Raw genomic sequence first — 23,661 nt, 5'->3', positions numbered from 1 at the left:
GCTCTGGTACAGCACCCAGACCCAGAGTTCAAGCCCCACGACCTGGGGGCCAAGTACTGATGCCTCATAACTGTAATTCTAGCTACTCAGGAGGCTAGAACATGGAGTCCAGAGTTTAAGCCCAGTACTAGGTACACGAGTGTGTGTGCACACACGCATACACACACACAATCCTAGTGTTGGTGAGAATATGAAGGAAAGACAAATTTTTTTTTTTTTTTTTTGGCCAGTCCTGGGGCTTGGACTCAGGGCCTGAGCACTGTCCCTGGCTTCTTTTTGCTCAAGGCTAGCACTCTGCCACTTGAGCCACAGCGCCACTTCTGGCCATTTTCTGTATATGTGGTGCTGGGGAATCGAACCCAGGGCCTCATGTATATGAGGCAGGCACTCTTGCCACTAGGCCATATCCCCAGCCCCGAAAGACAAATTTTGTTGTTTTTTTTTTGGCCAGTCCTGGGCCTTGGACTCAGGGCCTGAGCACTGTCCCTGGCTTCTTCCTGCTCAAGGCTAGCACTCTGCCACTTGAGCCACAGTGCCACTTCTGGCCATTTTCTGTATATGTGGTGCTGGGGAATCGAACCCAGGGCCTCATGTATACAAGGCAAGCACTCTTGCCACTAGGCCATATCCCCAGCCCCAGAAAGACAAATTTTTGATACTGATAAGAATATCAATTTATGTCCTATTTCATTTTTATTTTTTAATTTTTTTTCCAGTCCTGGGGCTTGGGACTCAGGGCCTGACCACTGTCTCTGGCTTCCTTTTGCTCAAGGCTAGCACTCTAGTACTTGAGCCACAGCACCACTTCCGGCTTTTTCTGTTTATGTGGTGTTGAGGAATTGAACCCAGGGCTTCATGCTTGCAAGGCAAGCACTCTACCACTAAGACACATTCTGAGCCTCCCACCCTTTTTTTATCATTCGTGGGACTTGAACTCAGGACCCAGGTGCTATCCCTAAGCTTTTTCACTCAAGGCTAGCACTTTACCACTTTGAACCACAGTGCTACTTCTGGTTTTCTGGTGGTTAATTGGAGATAAGAGTGTCACAGATTTTCCTGCCTGGGCTGGCTCTTAACTGTGATCCTCAGATCTCAGCCTCTTGAGTAGCTAGGATTACAGGCATGAACCATTAGAATCTGGTTGTCAGGCAGTCAGTCTTAAACTCTTGAGTCCATAACCCCTGCACTACAGTGCATTAAGTTGTACTACCTTCACAGCAGCCCTTGAGCCATATGTTTTCTGTCTTTCATTGTTCCTGTTTATTGTTTTTAGAGTATTTGCTGGGAGGCAAAAGGCCAAATACACTTTCCTTCTCTGGCATCTTTGCAGAGAACAGCCAGCTTGTGGCCGGCCTTGAACACATGCAGCTGTGCCCCCTGAGGACTCTAACCCACAAAAGTAGGGGCAGTGGGGAGTGGAGCTTTGGCTGATGTTGGGAGGAGGCTACACAGGTTTGCAGGAGCTCCCAGGGCCCAGACTGCCATTCTGGGGCAGGGGCACAGTGTCTTCTGAGAGAGATCTTGGATCAGGAAAAGCTCTGGCTGTTCCCAGCTGGGGTCTTATGACTCAGACAGTGCCTAGCACACTGGGGTGATCTATGAGACCATGGCGAGCAAACTCTGGAGAAAGAGAATGTCCAAAGCCCATCCCACACAGCAAGAACAAAGCAGCCAGCCTGGCTGCTGGTGGCTCAAACCTACAACCCAAGCTACTCAGGAGGCTGAGATCTGAGGACCCCAGTTTGAAGCCAGCTGGGGAAGAAAGTCCATGAGACTCATCTCCAGTTAACCACCAAAAAAGCTGGAAAGTGGGGCTGTGGCTCAAGTGGTAGAGTGCTTAATCTCGAGCAAAAAAGTTAAGGGAAAGTGGAGGAAGGGGTAACATTGTCCAAAAGAGAAATGTGCACATTATCTTACTTATGTAACCGCAACCCCTCTGTACATCACCTTGACAACAAAATAAAAGCAAAGAAAAAAAAAGAATAAATTAGCCATTTGGATGCTTCTTGTTCCCAAAAAGAATCGAAGCACAGGACTATGGGACACAAGGTGACTGTGAAACTCAGGCCTCTTCCCAAACCAGGGATAATCTGATGTAGCCAGGAACCCAAGGACACACCAGAGCAGGTCTTCTTCAGGTAAACTGGGCTGAGCCTGGGAACAGGCTGAGGGCAGGAGGAAGCTGTCAATCTCCCCATAAGTAAGATGGCTCATCCCCACCTTGCCCTAGTTTACCAACAACCTCTCCAGCCACTGCAAAGAGGTTGAGAAGTCATGCATGAAAGAGATCAGGGAAAAAAAAAAGCCCATTCTAGCCTGGCTTATAGGTGGCTAGCTTCTCACCAGCCCCCATCTCCCATCAGATGGTCTATTATTAAGAGATTAACAGCACACAGTTGAGAACCAGCCTTCTCATGTTTGAATTCTAGTTCCACCAGTTACTAGCCAGATGAATGTAGGCAAATGATTACACCTCAGCTTCTTCCTCTCTATAAGAAAAACAAAGAAAATGCCTGCAGAGGACAGAGTTGCTTTGTTGAGCTGGAACTTGAGGGACAACTAGCTGACTAGTTTGTTCTCTTCAAACCATGGGATGAGCAGGCGGAAAGGAGGGGAGACATATTAGCTGGAGGATTGATCCTAAGAGCACCATGACTTAGAGGAAGTAGTGTCACTGTTACACAATGGTGGTCCAGTAGTAGGATGGGGGAACCCAAGGAAACCCCCAATAGTTAAAGCTAACAGAAGGTCAAAGTAGCCAGAATAAGAAAACTGAGCGTCCAGAACCTCCACCCCCGGAGTGAAGGCTTAGCTTACTCCACAGGAAAGAGCCCTGGGGCTGCCTGAGGTCCTGGCCTTATAGCCGGCAGTTTAAGAGGCAGCCCAAATTACCTGGGATCAACCCTACCTGTCAATAAATGCTGGCTGTGTACCTCTCTCTTCATTAGTTCCCACATCTGTTAAATGGGAGGGGGAGGGGGGCGATAATAATTCATACCTCAAATGGTAATTGTGAGAATTAAGTGGTACTTTCAATGCACTTTGTACAGGGTCTGGCATGTAATAAACACTCTATAAATGTAAGTATTAATATAAGGTATAGGAATAAGAAGCAAAAGAGGAAATACTAACTCTTTGCAGCCCCCGGGCCCATTGTGAAAGTGAGAGCAATGAGCACAGACGTGCACAGAAATGCTTGTGCTGGTTTTATTTGTAATAGCCCAAACTAGACATAAAACAACCCAGACCTCTGTCAACATGTGATCAAGGAAATGGACTGCACATAGCACATCCACGTGTTGTTGTTCCTTGGCCCTAGAAAAGAACAAATACCGGGTGAGTCCCCAGACTGCTGTGCTGAGTGACAAAAGCCTCGTCCCAAATGATTCTCAAAGTGACAAACTTAGAGCACTAAGAACAAAGTGGAGGTTGAAGAGTTAAGGGGATACAGGGGAGGGAAGGAAGAGAGTCTGGTTATGAAGGCAAAATGAGGGATCCTTGTAATGAAAATTTCTACCTTGTGTAATTGTAATTGTAGCCCTTGGGCAGCTGAGGCAGGAGGAGTTTGAGGATAGCCTGGACTATGTAAAGTCAAAAAGAAGGAAGGGGGCTGAGAAGATGGCCTAGTGGTAAAGTGCTCATCTCGTATACATGAAGCCCTGGGTTCGATTCCTCAGCACCACATATATATAGAAAAAGCCGGAAGTGGCGCTGTGGCTCAAGTGGTAGAGTGCTAGCCTTGCGCAAAAAGAAGCCAGGGACAGTGCTCAGGTCCTGAGTTCAAGTCCGAGGACTCGCAACAAAAACAAAACCAAACAAACAAAAAGAAGGAAGGAAGGGTGAAAGGAAGAGAAAAGGGAAGGAGAAAGGAAATGGGGGAGGGAAGGAGGAAAGAAGGAGGAAGGAAGACAGAAAATCAAGATATAAGAAAAAAGAGGGGGGGCTGGGGATATGGCCTAGTGGCAAGAGTGCTTGCCTTGTATACATGAGGCCCTGGGTTCAATTCCCCAGCACCACATATACAGAAAACGGCCAGAAGTGGCGCTGTGGCTCAAGTGGCAGAGTGCTAGCCTTGAGCAAAAAGAAGCCAGGGACAGAGCTCAGGCCCTGAGTCCAAGCCCCAGGACTGGCAGAAAAAAAAAAGAAAAAAGAGGGGCTGGGGATATGGCCTAGTGGCAAGAGTGCTTGCCTCGTATACATGAGGCCCTGGGTTCAATTCCCCAGCACCACATATACAGAAAATGGCCAGAAGTGGCACTGTGGCTCAAGTGGCAGAGTGCTAGCCTTGAGCAAAAAGAAGCCAGGGACAGTGCTCAGGCACTGAGTCCAAGCCCCAGGACTGGCCAAAAAAAAAAAAAGAAAGAAAAAGAAAAAAGAGGACTGGGAAAGTGGCCTAGTGGTAGAGTGCTTGCCTAGCATGCATGAAGCCCTGGGTTCGATTCCTCAGCACCATATATACAGAAAAGGCTGGAAGTAGAGCTGCAGCTCAAGTGGTAGAGTGCTAGCCTTGAACAAAAGAAGACAGGGACTTTGACAATAAAGAAATGAAAAAAAGAAGCAGCAGCAGCAGCAGCAGCCAGGGATAGTGCTTAGGCCCTGAAAAAAAAAGAAAAGAAATATTTTGTCTCTTGGCTAGATTGATGACAAAAGTCTCAGTTGTGACATTATACCAGAATTCTGCAAGATGTTACCACTAGGAGAAACTGTAGGGTGTATTGTCTGCTCATTATTATTATTATTATTATTATTATTATTATTATCCTATCTCAAAAACAAGATAAAGGCAGAGAAACATGGGAGGTTGCTGGTTGTTCATATATGCAATCCTAGCTGCTTTGGAGTCTGAGATTGGAGGAGTGGGATTTGAAGCCAGCCTTGGGCAGAAAAGTCTGGGAAACTCTTACCTCCAATGAACTAGCAAAAAGCCTAAACTGGAGATGTGGCTCAAGTGGTAGAGACTTGAGTGAAAAAGCCAAGCGAAAGTGTGAGGTTCTGACTTCAAGCCCTAGTACTGTTACACACACATACACACACATGCACGTGCACACACACCAAAACAAAAAAAAATGTGTGTAGAAGCCACATGCCAGTGGCTCACACCTATAATTCTAGCTACACAGGAGACTGAGATCTAAGGATCATGGTTTGAAGCCAGCCTGGGCAGGAAAGCCCATGAGAATTTTATCTCCAAATAACCCAGAAAGAGCCTGGGTGAAACTGTGGCTTGTGGTAGAGCACTAGCCTTAAGCAAAAAGCTCAGAGACAAAACCCAAGTCCTGATGAGTTCAAGCTCTAGGACCAATATACAAATTTTAAAAGCCTGTAGAGCCAGAGGTATAAGCCTAGTGGTAGAGTGCTTGTCAAAAGTACGCAAGGCTCTGATTTCATCTCTAGCACTGCATAAATTATGTTTACGTGTGTGTGTGTGTGTGTGTGTGTGTGTGTGTGTGTGTGTGTGTGTGTTTTTGCTGGAGATGGAACCCAGGGCCCTCTGAATACTAAGTAAGCAGTCCAATGCTGAATGGGTACATTCAGCATTCAGTCTAATGCCCTTGGGTACATTTAGACACTATCAAGTTTTAGGCTCTTACGGTTTAGTTCTTTGGAATTTCTTTAATGCATTCAGGTTTTTTGTTTTTTTATTTGGCCAGTCCTGGGCCTTGGACTCAGGGCCTGAGCACTGTCCCTGGCTTCCTTTTTGCTCAAGGCTAGCACTCTGCTATTTGACCCACAGCGCCACTTCTGGCTATTTTCTAGATATGTGGTGGTGGAGAATCGAACCCAGGGCTTCATGTATACGAGGCGAGCTCTCTTGTCACTAGGCCATATTCACAGCCCCCAAAGTTCTTTGGAATTTCTAAAACTACAGTAACATTTGAATGCAAACCTGATCTTATTTTTCTAAAAAAAAAAATTGTTGTTCTTGGTTGTAGGGCTTGAATTCAGGGCCTGGGCACTGTCCCTGAGCTCCTTTAGGCACAAGGCTAGCACTCTACCACTTTGAGCCACAGTGCCACTTCTGGCTTTCTAGTGATTAATTTGAGGTGAGGTAAGAGTCTCATAGACTTTCCTGCCTGGGCTGGCTTTGAACTCTGATCCTTAGATCTCAGCCTCCTGAGTAGTTAGGATTACAGGCATGAGCTAGTAGTGCCTGGCCTTTTTCGCATACTTTTATGCCACTTTTTTACTTTCTTATCATATTCCTTCAGCTCCATAGAGGCAAGAATGTAGTTACGGGGCTGGGGATATGGCCTAGTGGCGAGAGAGCTTGCCTTGTATACATGAGGCCCTGGGTTCAATTCCCCAGCACCACATATACAGAAAACGGCCAGAAGTGGCGCTGTGGCTCAAGTGGCAGAGTGCTAGTCTTGAGCAAAAAGGAAGCCAGGGACAGTGCTCAGGCCCTGAGTCCAAGGCCCAGGACTGGCCAAAAAAAAAAAAAAAAAGAATGTAGTTACTATTATTATTAGTACTAGTAGTAGTAGTATGTGGTTGTACAAAGAGGTTACAATTCTATATGTCAGGTTATGAGGACAATGAATCTTGGTCAAGTTTACTCCTTCCATTGTTCTCTCTCATTATTCTCCCTCCCATCCTTACCTGCAAGTGCAGTAGTTCAATTTTTACATCATGTACAATGAATATAACAAGTTTGTTTGCTCCCTCCATTTTGGTGCCCCCTTCCCCTCAAACATGTTGCTGCTTCCTGATATTTATTCTTTTAAGCCATTCATTCCTTCATCATTCAGGGGCATTACACCTCTGGATTCCTTCCCTGTGTATACTATTCTTTAGTAAGTTTGTTTGTGTGTTTGAGTAAAACCCTATATATGTTATTATGTATACTTTTATTTTATTGGGTCTTTTTGTCTTGTGTCAGTCCTGAGGTTTGAACTCAGGGCACTGGGATTTGAGCTTTTTGTTTAAGGCTAGTGCTCTACCACTTGAACCACCACTCTACTTCCTGCTTTTTTTGGTGTTTAATTGGAGATGAGTTTTATGGACTTTCCTGCCCTGACTGGCTTCGGACTGTGATCCTCAGATCACAGTCTCCTGAGTAACTGGGATTATAGACATCGACCACTAGCACCCAAAAATGCTTGTATTTTAGACCTAGCTTCCACCTATGATACAGAACATGTGACAGGCAAGATTTTTTTTTAACATTTATTGAAAACAAACACCATTTTCCCTTGTACATAGCAAGATTGTTAGCTGAGCTATTAGGACTGCCAATTGCCATAAAATTAAAAATGATTCTACATGTCAAACTGAAATGGAAACTATAAGGTCCACCCTGGGGAGGGCTCCATGCAGTTACCCCCACCTGTTTAAATCTACACCCAGTACCTATGTTACTTAGGTAACTGGCACACCTGGAAGCAGTTACCTCCCCTTTCTCTGAGGTCACATTCAATCCACCTGGCCATACCTCCTGCCCCTGCCCTAGATAGGGCAGGGCCCTGCGGTGGTTCAGCCCTTCTCTCCCACCATGCATCATCTTGGCCACAGGCCAGCAGTTCTGGAATAAACTTTTCTTTCCTGCCTAAATACCACATGGTAGTCTCCTTTATCGGCTGGCTACCTTAATCAACCTTACAGAAAATATCATGTAATATATAAATCACAAGCAGACCTCTGGTACAGCCAGCAAACTTAAGTTCATTAAATTCACATACAGAGGGCTGGGGATATGTCCTCGTGGCAAGAGAGCTTGGCCTCGTATACATGAGGCCCTGGGTTCGATTCCCCAGCACCACATATGGAAAATGGCCAGAAGTGGCGCTGTGGCTCAAGTGGCAGAGTGCTAGCCTTGAGCAAAAAGAAGCCAGGGACAGTGCTCAGGCCCTGAGTCCAAGCCCCAGGACTGGCCAAAAATAAATAAATAAATAAATAAATAAATAATTCACATACAGAGTTTGACGAGGTACACAACACAATGGAATGACACCACTGGTTTGTTATAAATCACAGTGAATTACTACAACACAGCAGTGTGATTCCTCTATGGGAAGGACTGCAGGATGAAGATTATAAAGGACAGGATCTTTTCAATAGGTTAGGCCCATCAGAGAGGCAAGAATTTTTATTCACAGTCATATCTTTGTATATAAAACATTTGAGAGGAAGCACTCAATAGACAGTTCAATGAGTAATTAAGTCAGAAGTCTTCAAAATGGCACTGGAAAATTATAATGACTGTGAACTTACCTGTTCTTATTATAAAACCCAAGGCCATTTACTCTCCATTTGAAAAGGCTCAGTTATTAGGGAACAAGTTATTGGGGCAACATCCTTGAACATGCATGAGGCCCCAAGTGCAATAAATAAGTACATAGAAATGACTATAGGGGTGGGGATATAGCCTAGTGGCAAGAGTGCCTGCCTTGGATACACGAGGCCCTAGGTTCAATTCCCCAGCACCACATATGCAGAAAACGGCCAGAAGCGGCGCTGTGGCTCAAGTGGCAGAGTGCTAGCCTTGAGCAAAAAGAAGCCAGGGACAGTGCTCAGGCCCTGAGTCCAAGGCCCAGGACTGGCCAAAAAAAAAAAAAAAGAAATGACTATACAGAAAATTACATTCCTGGGTGGAAGTTTTTAATATAAAATGCCAATCCTTTCAAATGAATAAGTAATTCGTTTCTATTAAGAGATTAATTTATAGCTCACTTGGGAGAATAAATGTATGAAAATTGCCAAGAAAATTATGAAAACATGGTAATATTTTGGGTTATTGTTTTACACTAAAACCTAATACAGGGCTGGAAATATGGCTTAGTAGTAGAGTGCTTGCCCAGCATGCATGAAGCCCTGGGTTTGATTCCTCAGTACCACATAAGCAGAAAAAACTGGAAGTGGCTCAAGTGGTAGAGTGCTAGTCTTGAGCAAAAAGCAGCTCAGGGACAGTGCTCAGTCCTGAGTTCAAGCCCCAGGACTAGCAAAAAACAAAACAAACAAACAAACACACAAAAACCTACTATAAGCTGGGTGCTGGTAGCACATGCTTGTAATCCTAGCTACTCAGGAGGCTGAGCTCTGAATACCATAGCTTAAAGCCAGCCTGGGCAGGAAAGTCTGTGAGAGTCTTATCTCCAATTGAGCACCAGAAAACTGGAAGTGGTGCTGTAGCTCAAGTGGTAAAGCACTAACCTTGGGCTGAAGAGCTCAGAGACAGCACCCAGGCCCAGAGTTCAAGCCTCATGATCAAACAAACAAAAAAACAATTACAGCTGGAAATAGTAATGCACAGCTATAATCTTAGCACTTGAGGCTGAGACAGAAGGATGGAAACTTCTGAGGCCAGCCTGGATACACAGAGAGACCCTGTCTCAAAACAAGCAAGCAAACCAACCACAAAAACTCTTATTATTAAGTCACTGTGAAACAGATCTGTGGAGTAGACCCTACAAACAGATTTTAAGTATATGTAAGTATCTATTTGACGAAAATGGGCAAAAGAAAAGGTGGTTTAATAACACAGTGTTGGAATCTCTGTGTATTGCTTTTGGAAAAAAATTAGATTCAGAATCTCAGAACACACACGCACACAAATAAAAGAGAATAAAGATCCAAAAAATCAAAGCAAATCAAGCAAAGTATAAAAATTACTAGGAAGTTGGGCTGGCAATATGGCCTAGTGGCAAGAGAGCTTGCCTCGTATACATGAGGCCCTGGGTTCGATTCCCCAGCACCACATATACAGAAAACGGCCAGAAGTGGCGCTGTGGCTCAAGCGGCAGAGTGCTAGCCTTGAGCAAAAGGAAGCCAGGGACAGTGCTCAGGCCCTGAGTCCAAGGTCCAGGACTGGCAAAAAAAAAAAAAAAAATTACTAGGAAGCAATATATAAGAGACATGAAGGTATCTTGTACTTCATCAGAAAACTGGAAATGAAAATACACAGATTTTTTTTTCTATCAGATTGGCGAGAATTGCAAGACCGATAATATCCAGTTGACTTGAGGTTGTAGGGAAAACTGGATGCTCCATGCACTATCATACGCCATGGATGAATATAAATTCTCTTTCCTCTTAGTTTGCTTGGGCTGCCAAAACAAAATACCACAGACTGAGTGGCTTGAACAACATGTTCTTTTCTCAGTATATTTATTGAATTCTGGAAGCTGGAAGTCTAAGGTCAAGTCCAGTGTGTTGGCTCCTGGTGGGTATCTTTTCCTGGTTTGCAAACAGCTGCCTCATTTCTGTGCACTCACATAGCTTTTCCTCTCTGCTCAAGTAGGGAGCAGGAGTTGGGCATGGTGACTCACTCCTGTAATCTCAGCTACTCAGGGGGCAGAGGCTGGAGCATCAAGAGTTCAAGGCAAGTCTGGGCAAAGTTGGTGAGATTCTGTCTCAAAAACCAAATTCCCATGAAAGCATTATAGGTGTGTTTCAAGTAGAAGAGGGAATTCACAGGGCCTTCAGATCAATGTCTTCCAAGTCATTAAGCTTTGAGGTGTATTTTGGAGTCAGGTAGTATGCCTCTAGCTCATTTCTGCTCAAGATTGCTTTGACTCTTTGGGGTCTATTGTGTTTCCATACGAATTTTAGGACTGCTTTTTTTCAATTGTTGTGGAGAATGCCATTGACATTCTAATTGGAAGTGTCTTAAATTTACATATTGGTTTGGGTACTGTGGATATTTTTAGCAATATTATTTCTTCCAATTCATGAATATGGGCTATCTTTCTACTTTTTTATGTCCTCTTCAATTTTGTTCACCAATGTTTTATAGTTTTCTTTATCTTAATCTTCTTTTTTGGGGGGGCAGTTCTGGGGCTTGCACTCAGGGATTGGGCAGTGCTGTCCCTAAGCAATTTTTTTCTGGAGGGGTGTCTGGGGGGGTGTCTGTCGTGGGGCTTGAACTCGATCTGGGCGTTGTCCCCGAGTTCTTCATCTCAACACTAGCACTCTACCACTTGAGCCACAATGTCACTTCCTGCCTTCTGGTGGTTAATTGGAGATAACAGTCTCACGGACTTTCCTGCCCAGGCTGGCTTTGAACAGCAATCCTCAGATCTCAGCCTCCTGAGTAGCTAGGATTACAGGCATGAGCCACCAGCACATGGGTTCCTGAGCAATTTTTGCTCAAGGCTAGCTAGCACTCTACCACTTCAGCCACAGTACCCTTCTGGCTTTTTCTGAGTCCAGGCTGGCTTCAAACCGCAGTCCTCAGCTAGGATTACAAGTGTGAGCCATTGTCTGGCTATAGTTTTTTTTTTTTTAATTTAATTGAATTGTCAAGGTGATATACATAGGGGTTACAGTTACATATGTAAGGCTGGCAATAGTTTTTTATTGAAGAGATTAATTCACTTCCTTAAGTTTATTCTTGTGTAATATTTTGTATCTTTTATGATGAAATTACCTTCTTGATTTCTTTTTCAAACAGTTTGCTCTTGGTATATACAAACACTATTGTCTGATGACCCTGTAAGCCTGCCAATTTACTAGATGTAACAAGTGAGCCACTGGCACCAGCTACCCTTTAACTCTTTGTCTTGCCTAATTACTCTGGCTACAAAGAATTATCCTTTCTTTTCTTTCTTTTGCCAGTCCTGGGGCTTGAACTCAGGGCCTGGGCACTGTCCCTGGGCTAGTACTCTACCACTTGAGCCACAGTGCCACTTCTGGCTTTTTCTGTGTATGTAGTAGAACTAAGGAATTGAACCCAGGGCTTCATGTATCCTAGGCAAGCACTCTACCACTAAGCTACATTCCCAGCCCTAGAATTATCCTTAAAGTGAAAATTATTGAATACCAAATTATATTCTTCCATGGAATATAATGTAACTGTTAAAAAAGAATCCATCTATATTAAGGAATTATATTAAAAAAGGCTTACTGCTGAGAAGAGAGGATAAAGTGAGTATAAAATACTACCTTTATGTGAAAGGCCGGGTTTCGGCACCGATGAAAGTAAAATTATCCCAGGAGAACCAAAGACCACAGGCGAAGTCACGTAGAGCAAAAGAGTTTATTGCCAGCAGGACCGGCAAGGCCAAGTTCCCACAGAGGAAAGGAAAATGGCGCCTGAACTCTCTCTCAGGGAGTTCTTTATACCCTCATGCAACTAAGATGGGAGGTGCTCTGCCTACCCCTCAGGTATCATCAGCTGAGGGCGGAGTCACATTGCCAAGGGCAGATCTTATGTATGAGCCAGGGGACATTCTATAAGCTTACATTATGGACTTGAAATATGGCCCAAGAAAAATCTCCAACATTTATAAATTGAGTGGGAAGTATAGGAGGATGCACTCCTATGCTTTTTTTTTCTTTGATTCCAAATTCAAACACTATCTGGGAGAAAACAACTATTACTTTTTAAAAAACATATTTGTTTTGCCTGACTGTATTTGCTCTGAAGTGAAATACAGAAAAGTACAGAAATAGTTGGGTGCCAGTGGCTCATACCCATTCCTAGCTACTAAAGGAGCCTGAGATCTGAGGATCATGGTTCAAAGCCAGCCCAGGCTGGAATGTCTGTGAGACTCTTATCTACAATTAGCCACCAAACAATAACAACAACAAAAACACAAAACCTGAAATGGAGCTATGGTTCAAGTGTAGAGCACTAGTTGTGAGCAAAAGAGTTCAAGGAGAGTGTCCAAGCCTTGAGTTCAAGCCATTGGACTGGCACAAACCAAACCAAAACAGGAAAAAGAAAAAAAAAAGCAGTATCCATAGAGGAAAGAGCAAATGCTGTAAATTCCTTGAAAAAGAACTATGTCAAAATGTGATCATATTTGAATACTAGGCCGTTAGGATTTTTTTTTTTTTTTGCCAGTCCTGGGGCTTGGACTCAGGGCCTGAGCACTGTCCCTGGCTTCTTTTTGCTCAAGGCTAGCACTCTGCCATGCGAGCCACAGCGCCACTTCTGGCCGTTTCCTGTGTATGTGGTGCTGGGAATTGAACCCAGAGCTTCATGTGTAGGAGGCAAGCACTCTTGCCACTAGACCATATTCCCAGCCCCTGGGGTTTGTTTTAAAATTTTTAAATAAATTCTGTCAACTTATAACTTACATACAGTAATATTCACAAATAGATTGTTTTTTACTGCATCTTTCTGTATTTATACACTGCAAAAATGATCACAGGAATCTGAGTTAGTGGTGATGGTACAGAAGATTTTTTGTTTTTTGGTTTTTTTTTTTTTGTCCGAGACTGGGACTCAAACTCAGCATCTGACACTTTCACTCATTGGCTGGCCCTCTACCACCTGTGACATGCTTCTAACCCCTGAATTCTCTGAATTTCACTGAATTATCTTATAAAAACAGAACAACTGTTCTGAATCAAAATAAAAATTTCATGAGCAAGCCAGACACAGGTGGCTCACACCTGTAATCCTAGCTGCTCAGGAGGGTGAGATCTGAGGGTCATGGTTCAAAGCCATCCTGGGCAGAAACGTTTCCGAGAGACTCTTTTTTTTGGGCCAGTCCTGGGGCTTGGACTCAGGGCCTGAGCACTGTCCCTGGCTTCTTTTTGCTCAAGGCTAGCACTCTGCCATGCGAGCCACAGCGCCACTTCTGGCCGTTTTCTGTATATGTGGTGCTGGGGAATTGAACCCAGGGCCTCATGTATACGAGGCAAGCACTCTTGCCACTAGGCCATATTCCCAGCCCGTCCGTGAGACCCTTATCTCCAATTAACCACTCAAAAACCAGAAGTGGTGTTGTGGCTCAAAGTGGTAGAACACTAGCCTTGAGTTGAAGAGCTCAGGGACAGCATCCAGGCTCTGAGTTCAAGTCCCACAACTGACAAAAAAAATGTTCATGGGGGGCTGGGGATATGGCCTAGTGGCAAGAGCGCCTGCCTCGTATACGTGAGGCCCCGGGTTCAATTCCCCAGCACCACATATGCAGAAAAACGGCCAGAAGTGGCGCTGTGGCTCAAGTGGCAGAGTGCTAGCCTTGAGTAAAAAGAAGCCAGGGACAGTGCTCAGGCCCTGAGTCCAAGCCCCAGGACTGGCCAAAAAAAAAAAAAAAAAAAAAATGAACTCCTCACCTTTAAAAAAAAAAATGTTCATGAACAGCATGTATAACAATTCCAAAAGTAGGTGACAATGTATCCTGATGACATCCCAAATAGATGCAGGTGGGGACAAATGGCAACAGCTGCAAAACCCATGAAGGCCAAGGCAACTAATTGTACTAAGATCTTGAGGGCTTGTGGACAGTAGGGAGGTCCTGGAAGCCTAACAGGCTAGTGTGAAAGTGGTAATTCAAACAGGAGTTTCTCCTAATCCAGTAACTGGTGAATGCCAGAAATCTGTGGAAGCTAAGGGGCTGGGGCAGACCAGGTCTGCTGTACACTGACTTGTATGGCTCTTGTTTAAGGAAGAGTACACAAGGAGGAGAAACTGTTCAATAAAAAGAATCAGAAAACACCAAAAACAGAAGAAAAGAGGGTCTAGATAAAAGTGAAGAATAGAGCCAAGGTGCTAGGGATCACACCTACAATCCTAGCTACTTAGGAGGCTAAGGTCTGAGGATCACAATTCAAAGCCAGCCTGGACAGGAAATGAGACAACTCCAATTAACCACCAGAAAACCTGGAGTTGTGGCTCAAAGTGTAGAATATTAGCCTTGAGCAAAAAGAGCTCAGATACAGCACCCAGGCCCTGAGTTCAAACCCCAGGACCAATAATGAAGGAAGAAAAGAGGAGGGGAAGGAGGGGGAATAAAGGGGAAGGGGGAGAAGGAGGTGGTGGGAATGTGGCTTAGTGGTATAGTGCTTGCCTAAATGCCTGAAGTCTTGGGTTCGATTCCTCAGCACCACATAAACAGAAAAAGCTGGAAGTGGCGCTATGGCTCAAGTGGTAGAGTGCTAGCCTTGAGCAAAAAGAAGCCAGGGATAGTGCTCAGGCCCTGAGTTCAAGGCCCAGGACTGGCAAAAACCAAACCAACACACACACACACACACACACACACACACCAGCAGCAGCAGTCAGGAACCAAACCAACACACACACACACACACACACACACACACACACCCAGCAGCAGCAGTCAGGAACCAAACCAACACACACACACACACACACACACACACACACACACACACACACACACACACACACAGCAGCAGTCAGGAAATCTTAGCAACTGATAGTTTCTGAAACATTACACAAAAATAACAGCAGAGGGAGCACTGAGCCATTCAAAAGAGCTGCCTTGAACCATACCTCCTAAACTGGGCATGATGGAGCATTTAGAAGGCCAGAAGGTAACAAGTTCCAGGCGAGAATGAGTTACATAGTGAGATCTTGTCTCAACGACAAAACACAAACCATACTTTGTTTTTTTTTTTTAAAGCTAGGGGAAACATTTTTTTCCCCAGAAGAAATAAGCAACAGAAGAGAAGGGCAGCTCTCATACTGTTAGTACCAGGAAAAAAGAATAGAATAAGGAGCAGAATAACATCTCTACTTCCAACAAAAGCAAGACTGATGTGTGAACAAAATGCAATTCACAATTTCAAAATGAATTGAAAGCTACTGAGAAAACAATGAAAAATAAAAGGAATGTAAAAATCAGGAAGCCAACGATGGAATGACTAAATTCAGGAACAAATCAGGATCAGCCTGGCACTTGTAGGTCACACCTGTAATCCTCGCTACTCAGGAGGCTGAGTCCTAGAGGATCGCGGTTCGAAGCCAGCCCAGGCAGAAAAGTGAACACACTCAAAAACCGGAAGTGGCGCCGTGGCCCGAAGGGTGGAGCGCTAGCCTTGAGTGAAAAAGCTCAGGGTCAGCGCCCAGGCCGTGAGTTCAAGCCCCACAGATGATTAAACAAAGGAAAAAGAAACCCACAGATCTACTGCAAACTCTCCCGCGTGGACACGCAATCGCGTGGCGACGTTCGGGCGACGGACGGCGTGACCTCGCCAACATGGCTGCGGGAAGTAGCTTACAGGAAGAAGGTCGCGCCGCCGAAGGACCACTTCCGCTTCCGTTGGCGCAAGCGCTTTCATTCCCTCCCGCGACCGTGACTAAGATGGAAGCGTTTTGGGAGTCCCGTTGTGGTCATTGGGCCGGGGGCCCGGCCCCGGGACAGTTTTACCGCGTCCCGTCCACTCCCGGCTCCTTGGCGGACCCGGTCTCGGCGCACTACAGCTCCCCCATCACGCGGACTCAGTAAGTGCTGCGCCCGGGCCCGCGGTGCCGGACGAGGCCCCCGGCCGCCGCGACCCCCGGGGACGCGCGAGCAGCCCCGCGGCCTCCATCCCCCGCGCCGCCCGTCCCCAGGAACGTGTCTCCTTCCCCAGGAACCCCATGGTGACCGGGACCTCGGTGCTGGGCGTCAAGTTCGAGGGCGGAGTGGTGATTGCTGCCGACATGCTGGGCTCCTACGGCTCCCTCGCTCGTTTCCGCAACATCTCTCGCATCATGCGGGTCAACAACAGCACCATGCTCGGGGCCTCCGGAGACTATGCTGATTTTCAGTATTTGAAGCAAGTTCTCGGCCAGATGGTGTAAGTCGTCTGGGGTAGGAGTGGGACCCCTCCTCCCCCTCCCCGTTACGCCCTTTGGGAAGATGGAGGGACTCGGGGCTTTCGTAGTCTACAAAACGGTTGGGATTCAAAAGTAGGAATCTGGGGGAAAGGTTAAGAAAGTAATGGAGGGGTTGAGTTGGGTTTTTTGTTGTTTTTGGTGTGTTGTGGGACTTGAACTCAGGGCCTGGCCGCTGTCCTTGAGCTCTTTTGTTCAAGGCTAGCCATCTACCACTTCGAGCCACAGTGCCACTTCTGGATTTCTGGTGGTTAATTGGAAATAAGACTTTCCTGTCCGAGCTGGCTTCAAACCTCAATCCTCAGATCTCAGCCTCCTGAGTAACAAGGATTACAGGCATGAGCCCCCAGCGCCCAGCCGAGGGGATGTATTTGATCAAACTACAAGTATATAGATAGGTCTGAAAAAGTCAATTAGTTTAAAAAAAATGTGAATGGGTTTTGGCCTTAGGGCATATAAAATGAGGATGACGGGCAATTTCTTTTGGATGTGGGTCGACATCCTACCTTCTGTTTCTCTTTTCTTCCAATCAATTCCTTTAAGGATTGATGAAGAGCTGTTGGGAGATGGACACAGCTATAGTCCCAAAGCTATTCATTCGTGGCTGACCAGGGCCATGTACAGCCGCCGCTCCAAGATGAACCCTCTGTGGAACACCATGGTCATTGGAGGCTACGCTGATGGAGAAAGGTTGGTTTAAGTACAAATAACTACCCTGAGATTCCAACCTGACCACCTCTGTTTTGGACTCTTCTATTCTTCCCCCTACCCCCCAGCCCCTCTTTCAACTCAGAAAATTTAAGATTAAATGAGTTATTTGATCTCTTTTGCTCTGTTAGCTTCCTTGGTTATGTGGACATGCTTGGTGTGGCCTATGAAGCCCCTTCACTGGCCACTGGTTATGGTGCATACTTGGCTCAGGTGAGTAGCAGATGAGGGGAAAAAAGAAAATGGGGCCTACCTGGTTGCTTGTTTTTCTCCTGGGATCCTATTTCTCATCAACTGGTTTCTTGAATTCTGAAGACAGTAGATACTTTGGGTGAGATAAATGGGAGTCAGTTGATTGTCTTAAAACTTCCCCTTTAAGAGGGTCTTAGTGGGGGCTGGGGATATGGCCTAGTGGCAACAGTGCCCTAGGTTCAATTCCCCAGCACCACATATACAGAAAATGGCCAGAAGTGGTGCTGTGGTTCAAGTGGCAGAGTGCTAGCCTTGAGCAAGAAGAAGCCAGGGACAGTGCTCAGGCCCCGAGTCCAAGCCCCAGGACTGGCCAAAAACAACAACAAGAGGGTCTTAGTAAGCAACTTCATTTTGTTGAGACAAAGTTGCCATTCCACTTACTCATTTACAGCTGTTAGGGACAAACAAACTCAGTCTGAAATCTCCCATGTTTTATCCCACTATCTCCCTAGCCTCTGCTTCGAGAAGTTCTGGAGAAGCAGCCTGTGTTGACTCAGACTGAGGCCCGAGAGCTGGTGGAACGCTGCATGCGAGTGCTGTACTATCGAGATGCACGTTCTTATAACCGGGTGAGGAGCAAAGGTTCTGGGAACCCAACTGTTAAGGCTGTGGATTCTTAAATTCCTAGGTCTCACCTCTGTGACTGGAGGGAAGATCCTCTATCTGATTTTTGATTAGGCCTTGGACTTCATTTAAGAGTAAGCATTTCGTTGGTGTTTTCTTTTCAGTTTCAAATTGCCACTGTAACTGAGAAAGGTGTTGAAATCGAGGGCCCACTGTCTGCAGAGACCAACTGGGATATTGCCCACATGATCAGGTGAGATAGTGGTTTGCATTAAGCTGGCCTTTTTAAAAGGATTCAACCAGAAAAATATCTAGCTGGGAGGGTAAAGCTTTTGGGAATTGATTTTTATATTTCACAATTCTTTTAATGTTCTTTTTCTTTCTAGTGGTTTTGAATGAAATACAAATGCCTTATCCAGAGTTGAAGTTTTACCCTTCTTTTACATTCGAACTTGGCCAGTTCAAAGGTAGACTTTCTTTTGTAAAATAAATCAGTCCTGTAAAGTGTTTGCTGAGTGGTTTTATTCTCTCTGGGTCACACCAAGAGCTCTACTGCCCAGTACAGCCATGTGCCACCTTTCTTGGTTGGAGAACTACAGCACTCTCTACATGCCAATACAGCCCAGGACAGTCTTCATTTGATGCTGTGCTAAAGGCAGCTTCTTGTAGAAGCCAGACTTAAATTTGTATGGGTAGCATAACTTTATTGTGCCAGTCTGGAGGCTTGAACTCAGGGCCTGGGCACTCTCCCTGTTTTCTTACTCAAGACTAGTGCTTATCACTTGAGCCGTAGCTCCACTTCTGGCTTCTTGTTGATTGATTTGAACTGTGATCCTTAGATCTGAGTTGCTGGGATTATAGGTGTGAACTACCAGTGCCCAGCTCATAACTGTTTCTTTGTGTTTAAAACTTTCCAGTACTATTTTCCCTTTGCTAGATTGTAAAAGAATGCAGATCTTCTGGCTAATGTTGGCGGCAGGTGTGATTTTTTTTTTTTTAAACACAATGTCAAAGACATGCAGTGTCTTTATGGAGCTGCTCTTTATAAGGAGGCTGCCTAGAAGTGGCACTCCAACCCACGCCAAGTCCAGCCTCTTCATACAGAGAGTATGAAGCAGTATAAACATTTAACCTAAATATCTATAGCTTGAATCTAAAATTCTAGCACTGCATCAGAATATTGATTGCATAACTGATCATCAGGAGCTGAAACTAAAGATCCTTCAAACCCACTAGGATGTCTGCTATGAGAATATGCCATTATGAGTTGAGCCCTCAAGTGTGATTTTTAAGGGCTTTGCTGTTTGAGAAACACTGATGCAGAATCACCTATCTGTACTGTGCATTCCTGACCCCCTAGACATTGTTAAATTGGTTTGAGGGGAAAAATCGTGTTCATTAGAAAGTACAAAATATAGCTGTAGGTCAAATCAACTGCATGTCAGTCACATGCCATTGCTAGAATGGTTTTAAAAATGAGCACCCGGGGTGCTTGTGTGTGTGTGGACTTGCTAGTACTGGGGCTTGAACTCAGGGCCTCATGCTCACGGCTTTTTCACTCAAGGTTGGCACTCTTACCACTTAAGCCACACCTCCACTTCAGACTTTTGCTAGGTAATTAGAGGTAAGTCTCCCCAGTTTCTCTTGTGTGTTGACCCTGATCCTGACTCCCAGATCTCAGCCTACTGAGTGGCGAGGCTAATACCAGTGTGCCCTGCCTGCCTGGGCCCTAAGTGATTCTTTAGCATATCCTCTCCAAACCTTTTTTTCTGAGAAATGGGTACAGACAACAGCAAATAAGCAAACTTAGGCAAGGAACTATGAACTTTCAATTGAAAACCTCCACACATTCACTCGTAACACAAAGTAGTCAATAAATACGTGTTTATTGATTAAACTGAATTATAAAAAAAAAACAAAACAAAAAACTTCCTTCTACTACTAAGCCATGCAGGCGGAGTCCACAAAGACAACTTCCTGGCCAAAACCCAGTTGATCCATTGCTAATGATCTTAGAAAAATTTACCCATCCAGAAAGAGTGCAGAGACAAGGAACCCAGCTCTGCTAAGGCTGTGGCTGCTGCAGAGACTACCAAAGAGGATTAGGGTGTAGACAGGAGTGACCAATCATAGTTCTCCGAATTTCTCAAAAGCAGAGGGTTGACTTGAAAGTTCAGTCCTTCAATAAAATGGCACTGGGCCAAGAGGCTGGGGAAGAGAGGCCCAGATGGATCCTTAGTTCAGTTTTCAGGTGCCATGGGTTGAAAGCTGGCCAAGCTGTTCTGGAAGGGAATGCTCCAGTTCACTATATTATAGTGTGCTGGGTGTTTAAAAAACAACAGCAGGGAGAGGAACAGGTGGTAAATGTCACACCTGTACCATCGGTGTGACAGCTTGAAGATCTCCCAGTCTGAAAGCCTACAGGGTCACCTAGGGTTTGGGGGAATTTATAAAATCTGTTTCCGCTCATTTTATTAAATGTTCCACTTATGTACATTTTAAAGATGAACCGTTTACAAGCTTGTGCAGGTTGCCTCCTTGGCTCACAGGAGGAGAACATTGCTGAAAGCCTCAGGATGGACAGAAGAATGGGTAGCTGCGGGAAAGGTAGACTTGGTTTGTTTTTTTTTTTTTTGCTCCTTTTCTCTGTATGGTACAGTACATTTTGGCTTATAACTGTGAATTTTTTATTTTTATTTTTTTTTAAAAATCCCTCATGCAAATTGTAGAAAAAATTTTCCTTCAAGCTGGCAGTGAAAAATAAAAATTCATGGTTTTTTTTTCTTTGTGCACACTCCCGTGTTTTTCTTTCGCATCAGATTCTTCTCTAGGCATTAAGAGAAATAGGGGAAAGCCACAAGGTTAATAAGCACAATTTCAACAGGCTGTCTATCTTTTTAAAGTTCAGCACTTAAGTTTGCACAATTAGTTCCTGGCTGTAGGATCTGTGGTCTCTTGAACAGGCATGCTGTCCACTTAACAGGATGAAGTTCAAAAAGCAGGGACCGCCGGAGGGTTTGCAGGATGAAGACACGCTGGGAATGGCTTCCACCCTGCCTGATGGCCTCAGTGCCTCGGTAAGGATATGTGTGCTCCTTCGTCCAGAGTGATGGGCAGTGTGAGAATGGGGCAAGGAGGGGTCAAGGATCGCCAAGAGCAAAAAATAGTTTTTGTTGGAGGATGGTGAAGAAAAGACAAATCTATTCATCATTCTGGATGATTGAGGGTGGTTTCATGCATTTTTAAAGCCACAATCTTATATCTAGAGCTGTTGAAACCAACATCTCTGGAGAGGGAAGGTAAGAAAAGGAGAAGGAAGAAGAGTTCAGTGGTTTTTTTTTTCCTTGCATTTTCATTTTTATATAAAAGTGTTAAGACCACAATGAAAAAGTTTATCCATATATATAACAAACCAGTTTGAACTACATATTTTTGTCTTTCCCATCTTCAGAAATGTTCTCACATTAACAATGGTTATTAGATAGTATCATGCCCAAAGACGTTGGCCACACAATAAAACGAACAAAAAACCTGGAAGTACTATGATACAATTGAGGTAAAAGGGGAAACAAAACAACATCCACCCACAAAGGGTTTTTTCTTTTTTTCTTTTTTTGATTTTTGTCAGAAAAATACTGAACACAGTGATTTAAATTTAGAAAGAAAAAAGTCACAAAAGCCTGTTTTTAGCAGAAGTGAATGACCAATGGAGTCAGCTCCTCGGCTCAGAAATGATCACTATTGATTTCCTAATCACAAATTCACAGGGAAGTGTAGGTCAACATCAGGGGAAATGATGGCATAAAATTAAAAATATAAACCAAGTACCCCATCTGGTATGCCCCCTTTTCCCTAACTCCCTCTACCCTCCCTCACCTTCCCAACCTGACTCCACTCTCATGATCCCAACACTCAGATCTCCATCAGATCTAAGTCAGCCTCCTCAAAGCCATAGAAAGACTCTGTTTCACTTTCCCCCTCAAACAGCTGGTGAAGGCTTTCAGGCTCAACTGTCTCTTCAGGAGATGATCTGAGTCGGGGGGTGGAAGCTGAGGGCTCCTCAGACTGTTCCCCACTCAGCTTTAGCTGCTCCTCTAGGGAGGCAATGAGCTCCTCCTGCATGTCAGCATTGCGAGTAGGTGAGTTAATGTTGCCATCAGGGCCTGGCAGAACACTAGCCACAAGGAAGGAGCGCTGAACTAGCTCTGGGCAGTCTCCAATGACACCCAGCACCTCACTCAGCCAAACTAGCACTAGCTGAAGCAGAACATCTGAATCACAAGCAGTGTCTGCCATTTCCCGAGCCTGTTCCTTCCACTTTTTGTGCAGAAAGTTCTTCACAGTCCGTTTGATGCATACATCTAATGGCTGGATTTTGGAGCTGCAGCCTGCCGGTACCACTGCAGGCAATGTGCTAGAGGCACTAAGCAGAGCCAGTACCTCTTCAGACAAATGAGTGCGATGACAGTCCATCACTAGCATTCCCTTGCTACGCTGGCAAGCTGTGTGCTTCCTCCACACTCGAGATGACCACAGCTCCATGATCTCGTCGTCACTGTAGCCACTTTCCTTTGCTTCTAGCAATATAGAGTCTGGCACATTAGCGGGCTGATCTATGTGTCCTCGATAGAAAACCAGGGTTGGGAGGATGGTGCCATCTGCTAGAATGGCCAGCACCACGTCACACCAAGGCTCCCCTGTGCCCACAGTCTGCAGGGCATTCTCCTTGCGGTCATCACTGCTCAGCACCTCTGTATCCAGGAACAAAGAGATCTCATCAATAGCCACAATCATAGACAAGGGTAAGTCCTGGTTGTGAATCTGCCGCTGTACAAATTCAATGAAGAGTCCTGCATTTTCTGCTACATCCTTTGGTAGGGTGTGAGCCACAGCTCGCCGGGCATGGGGAGTCAGATGGTGCCGCAACATGAAGCGCACAGCCCATTCATAGGAGATCTTAAACCCCCCCTCCAAAGAACGTCCTATTTTGGTGGCCTTCTGGAACAAGGTCTCCTCATTCACAGGGAGCTGCTGCTCCCTTTGGGTCAGTACCCACTCAGCCAGTTTCTCTTCTGCCTCAAAGCTGAGGTATTTGCCCTCTAGATTCTCCCCCTGGGAGGCCTGGAATCGACGAAGCCAACGCCGAATACGTCGCTGGGGGTTCCGGAAGTGTTCAGCTGCCTGTTCTGTATTGCAGCATAGGGCAAACAGTACTACGCGAAGCTTCTTTACTGATAGCTGCTCTTTCTTACCAATTCCACCATTACCTCCGCCACCTGATGCTGGCTCAGGTTCCTGGGTGACTAGGCCACCTTCATCCTGGTCATCAACATTCAGACACTTGGTCCCCTCTGGGGCCAAGGGTGGAAGGGCTAAAGGCTGCGAGTGAGTGGGGGTTGGCGGCGGGGTTGCAGTTGAGGCTGGTGATGGGAGTGCTTGAGCCACAGGCATTGGGAGCTCTTCATGCTCAGGTGGGGTGGCTCCTGCAGATTTCACAGTGGCAGCTTTGTTAGGTGGCAAAGAAAGAGGAGGGTACATATTCTTCAAGTTCCGGTCATGTACTCGGTCACGAGTCTGACCATGCCTAAGGGGTAGGTAGGTGAGAAAAGAAGAAAGTAAGTTAAACT

General features: G+C 45.3%; 2 protein-coding genes across 8 annotated transcripts in view; one reads left to right on the top strand and one right to left on the bottom strand.

The window, feature by feature from the left end:
- The first annotated feature begins 15,944 nt into the window (after positions 1 to 15,944).
- On the top strand, positions 15,945 to 18,541 carry Psmb4 (proteasome 20S subunit beta 4). The gene is made up of 7 exons (XM_048357676.1): positions 15,945 to 16,135; positions 16,267 to 16,473; positions 17,054 to 17,200; positions 17,350 to 17,431; positions 17,923 to 18,039; positions 18,199 to 18,287; positions 18,421 to 18,541. Exons 1-7 carry the CDS (start codon positions 15,996 to 15,998, stop codon positions 18,431 to 18,433), a joined length of 795 nt encoding a protein of 264 aa, XP_048213633.1. The 5' UTR covers positions 15,945 to 15,995; the 3' UTR covers positions 18,434 to 18,541.
- Positions 18,542 to 19,901: 1,360 nt separating this feature from the next.
- The window catches only part of Pogz (pogo transposable element derived with ZNF domain), a 62,160-nt gene continuing 58,400 nt past the window's right edge, over positions 19,902 to 23,661 (bottom strand). For all 7 annotated transcript variants that reach the window (XM_048356616.1, XM_048356608.1, XM_048356610.1 and 4 more), the window contains one exon: positions 19,902 to 23,618. In XM_048356616.1, the coding sequence (XP_048212573.1) occupies positions 21,947 to 23,618 (1,672 nt within the window). In that variant the 3' untranslated portion in view covers positions 19,902 to 21,946. The remainder of the gene's footprint in view (positions 23,619 to 23,661) is intronic.

Source organism: Perognathus longimembris, chromosome 11 (genome assembly GCF_023159225.1).
Source record: "Perognathus longimembris pacificus isolate PPM17 chromosome 11, ASM2315922v1, whole genome shotgun sequence".
Lineage (NCBI taxonomy): Eukaryota > Metazoa > Chordata > Mammalia > Rodentia > Heteromyidae > Perognathus > Perognathus longimembris.
This window is presented reverse-complemented; position numbering and strand designations above follow the sequence as displayed.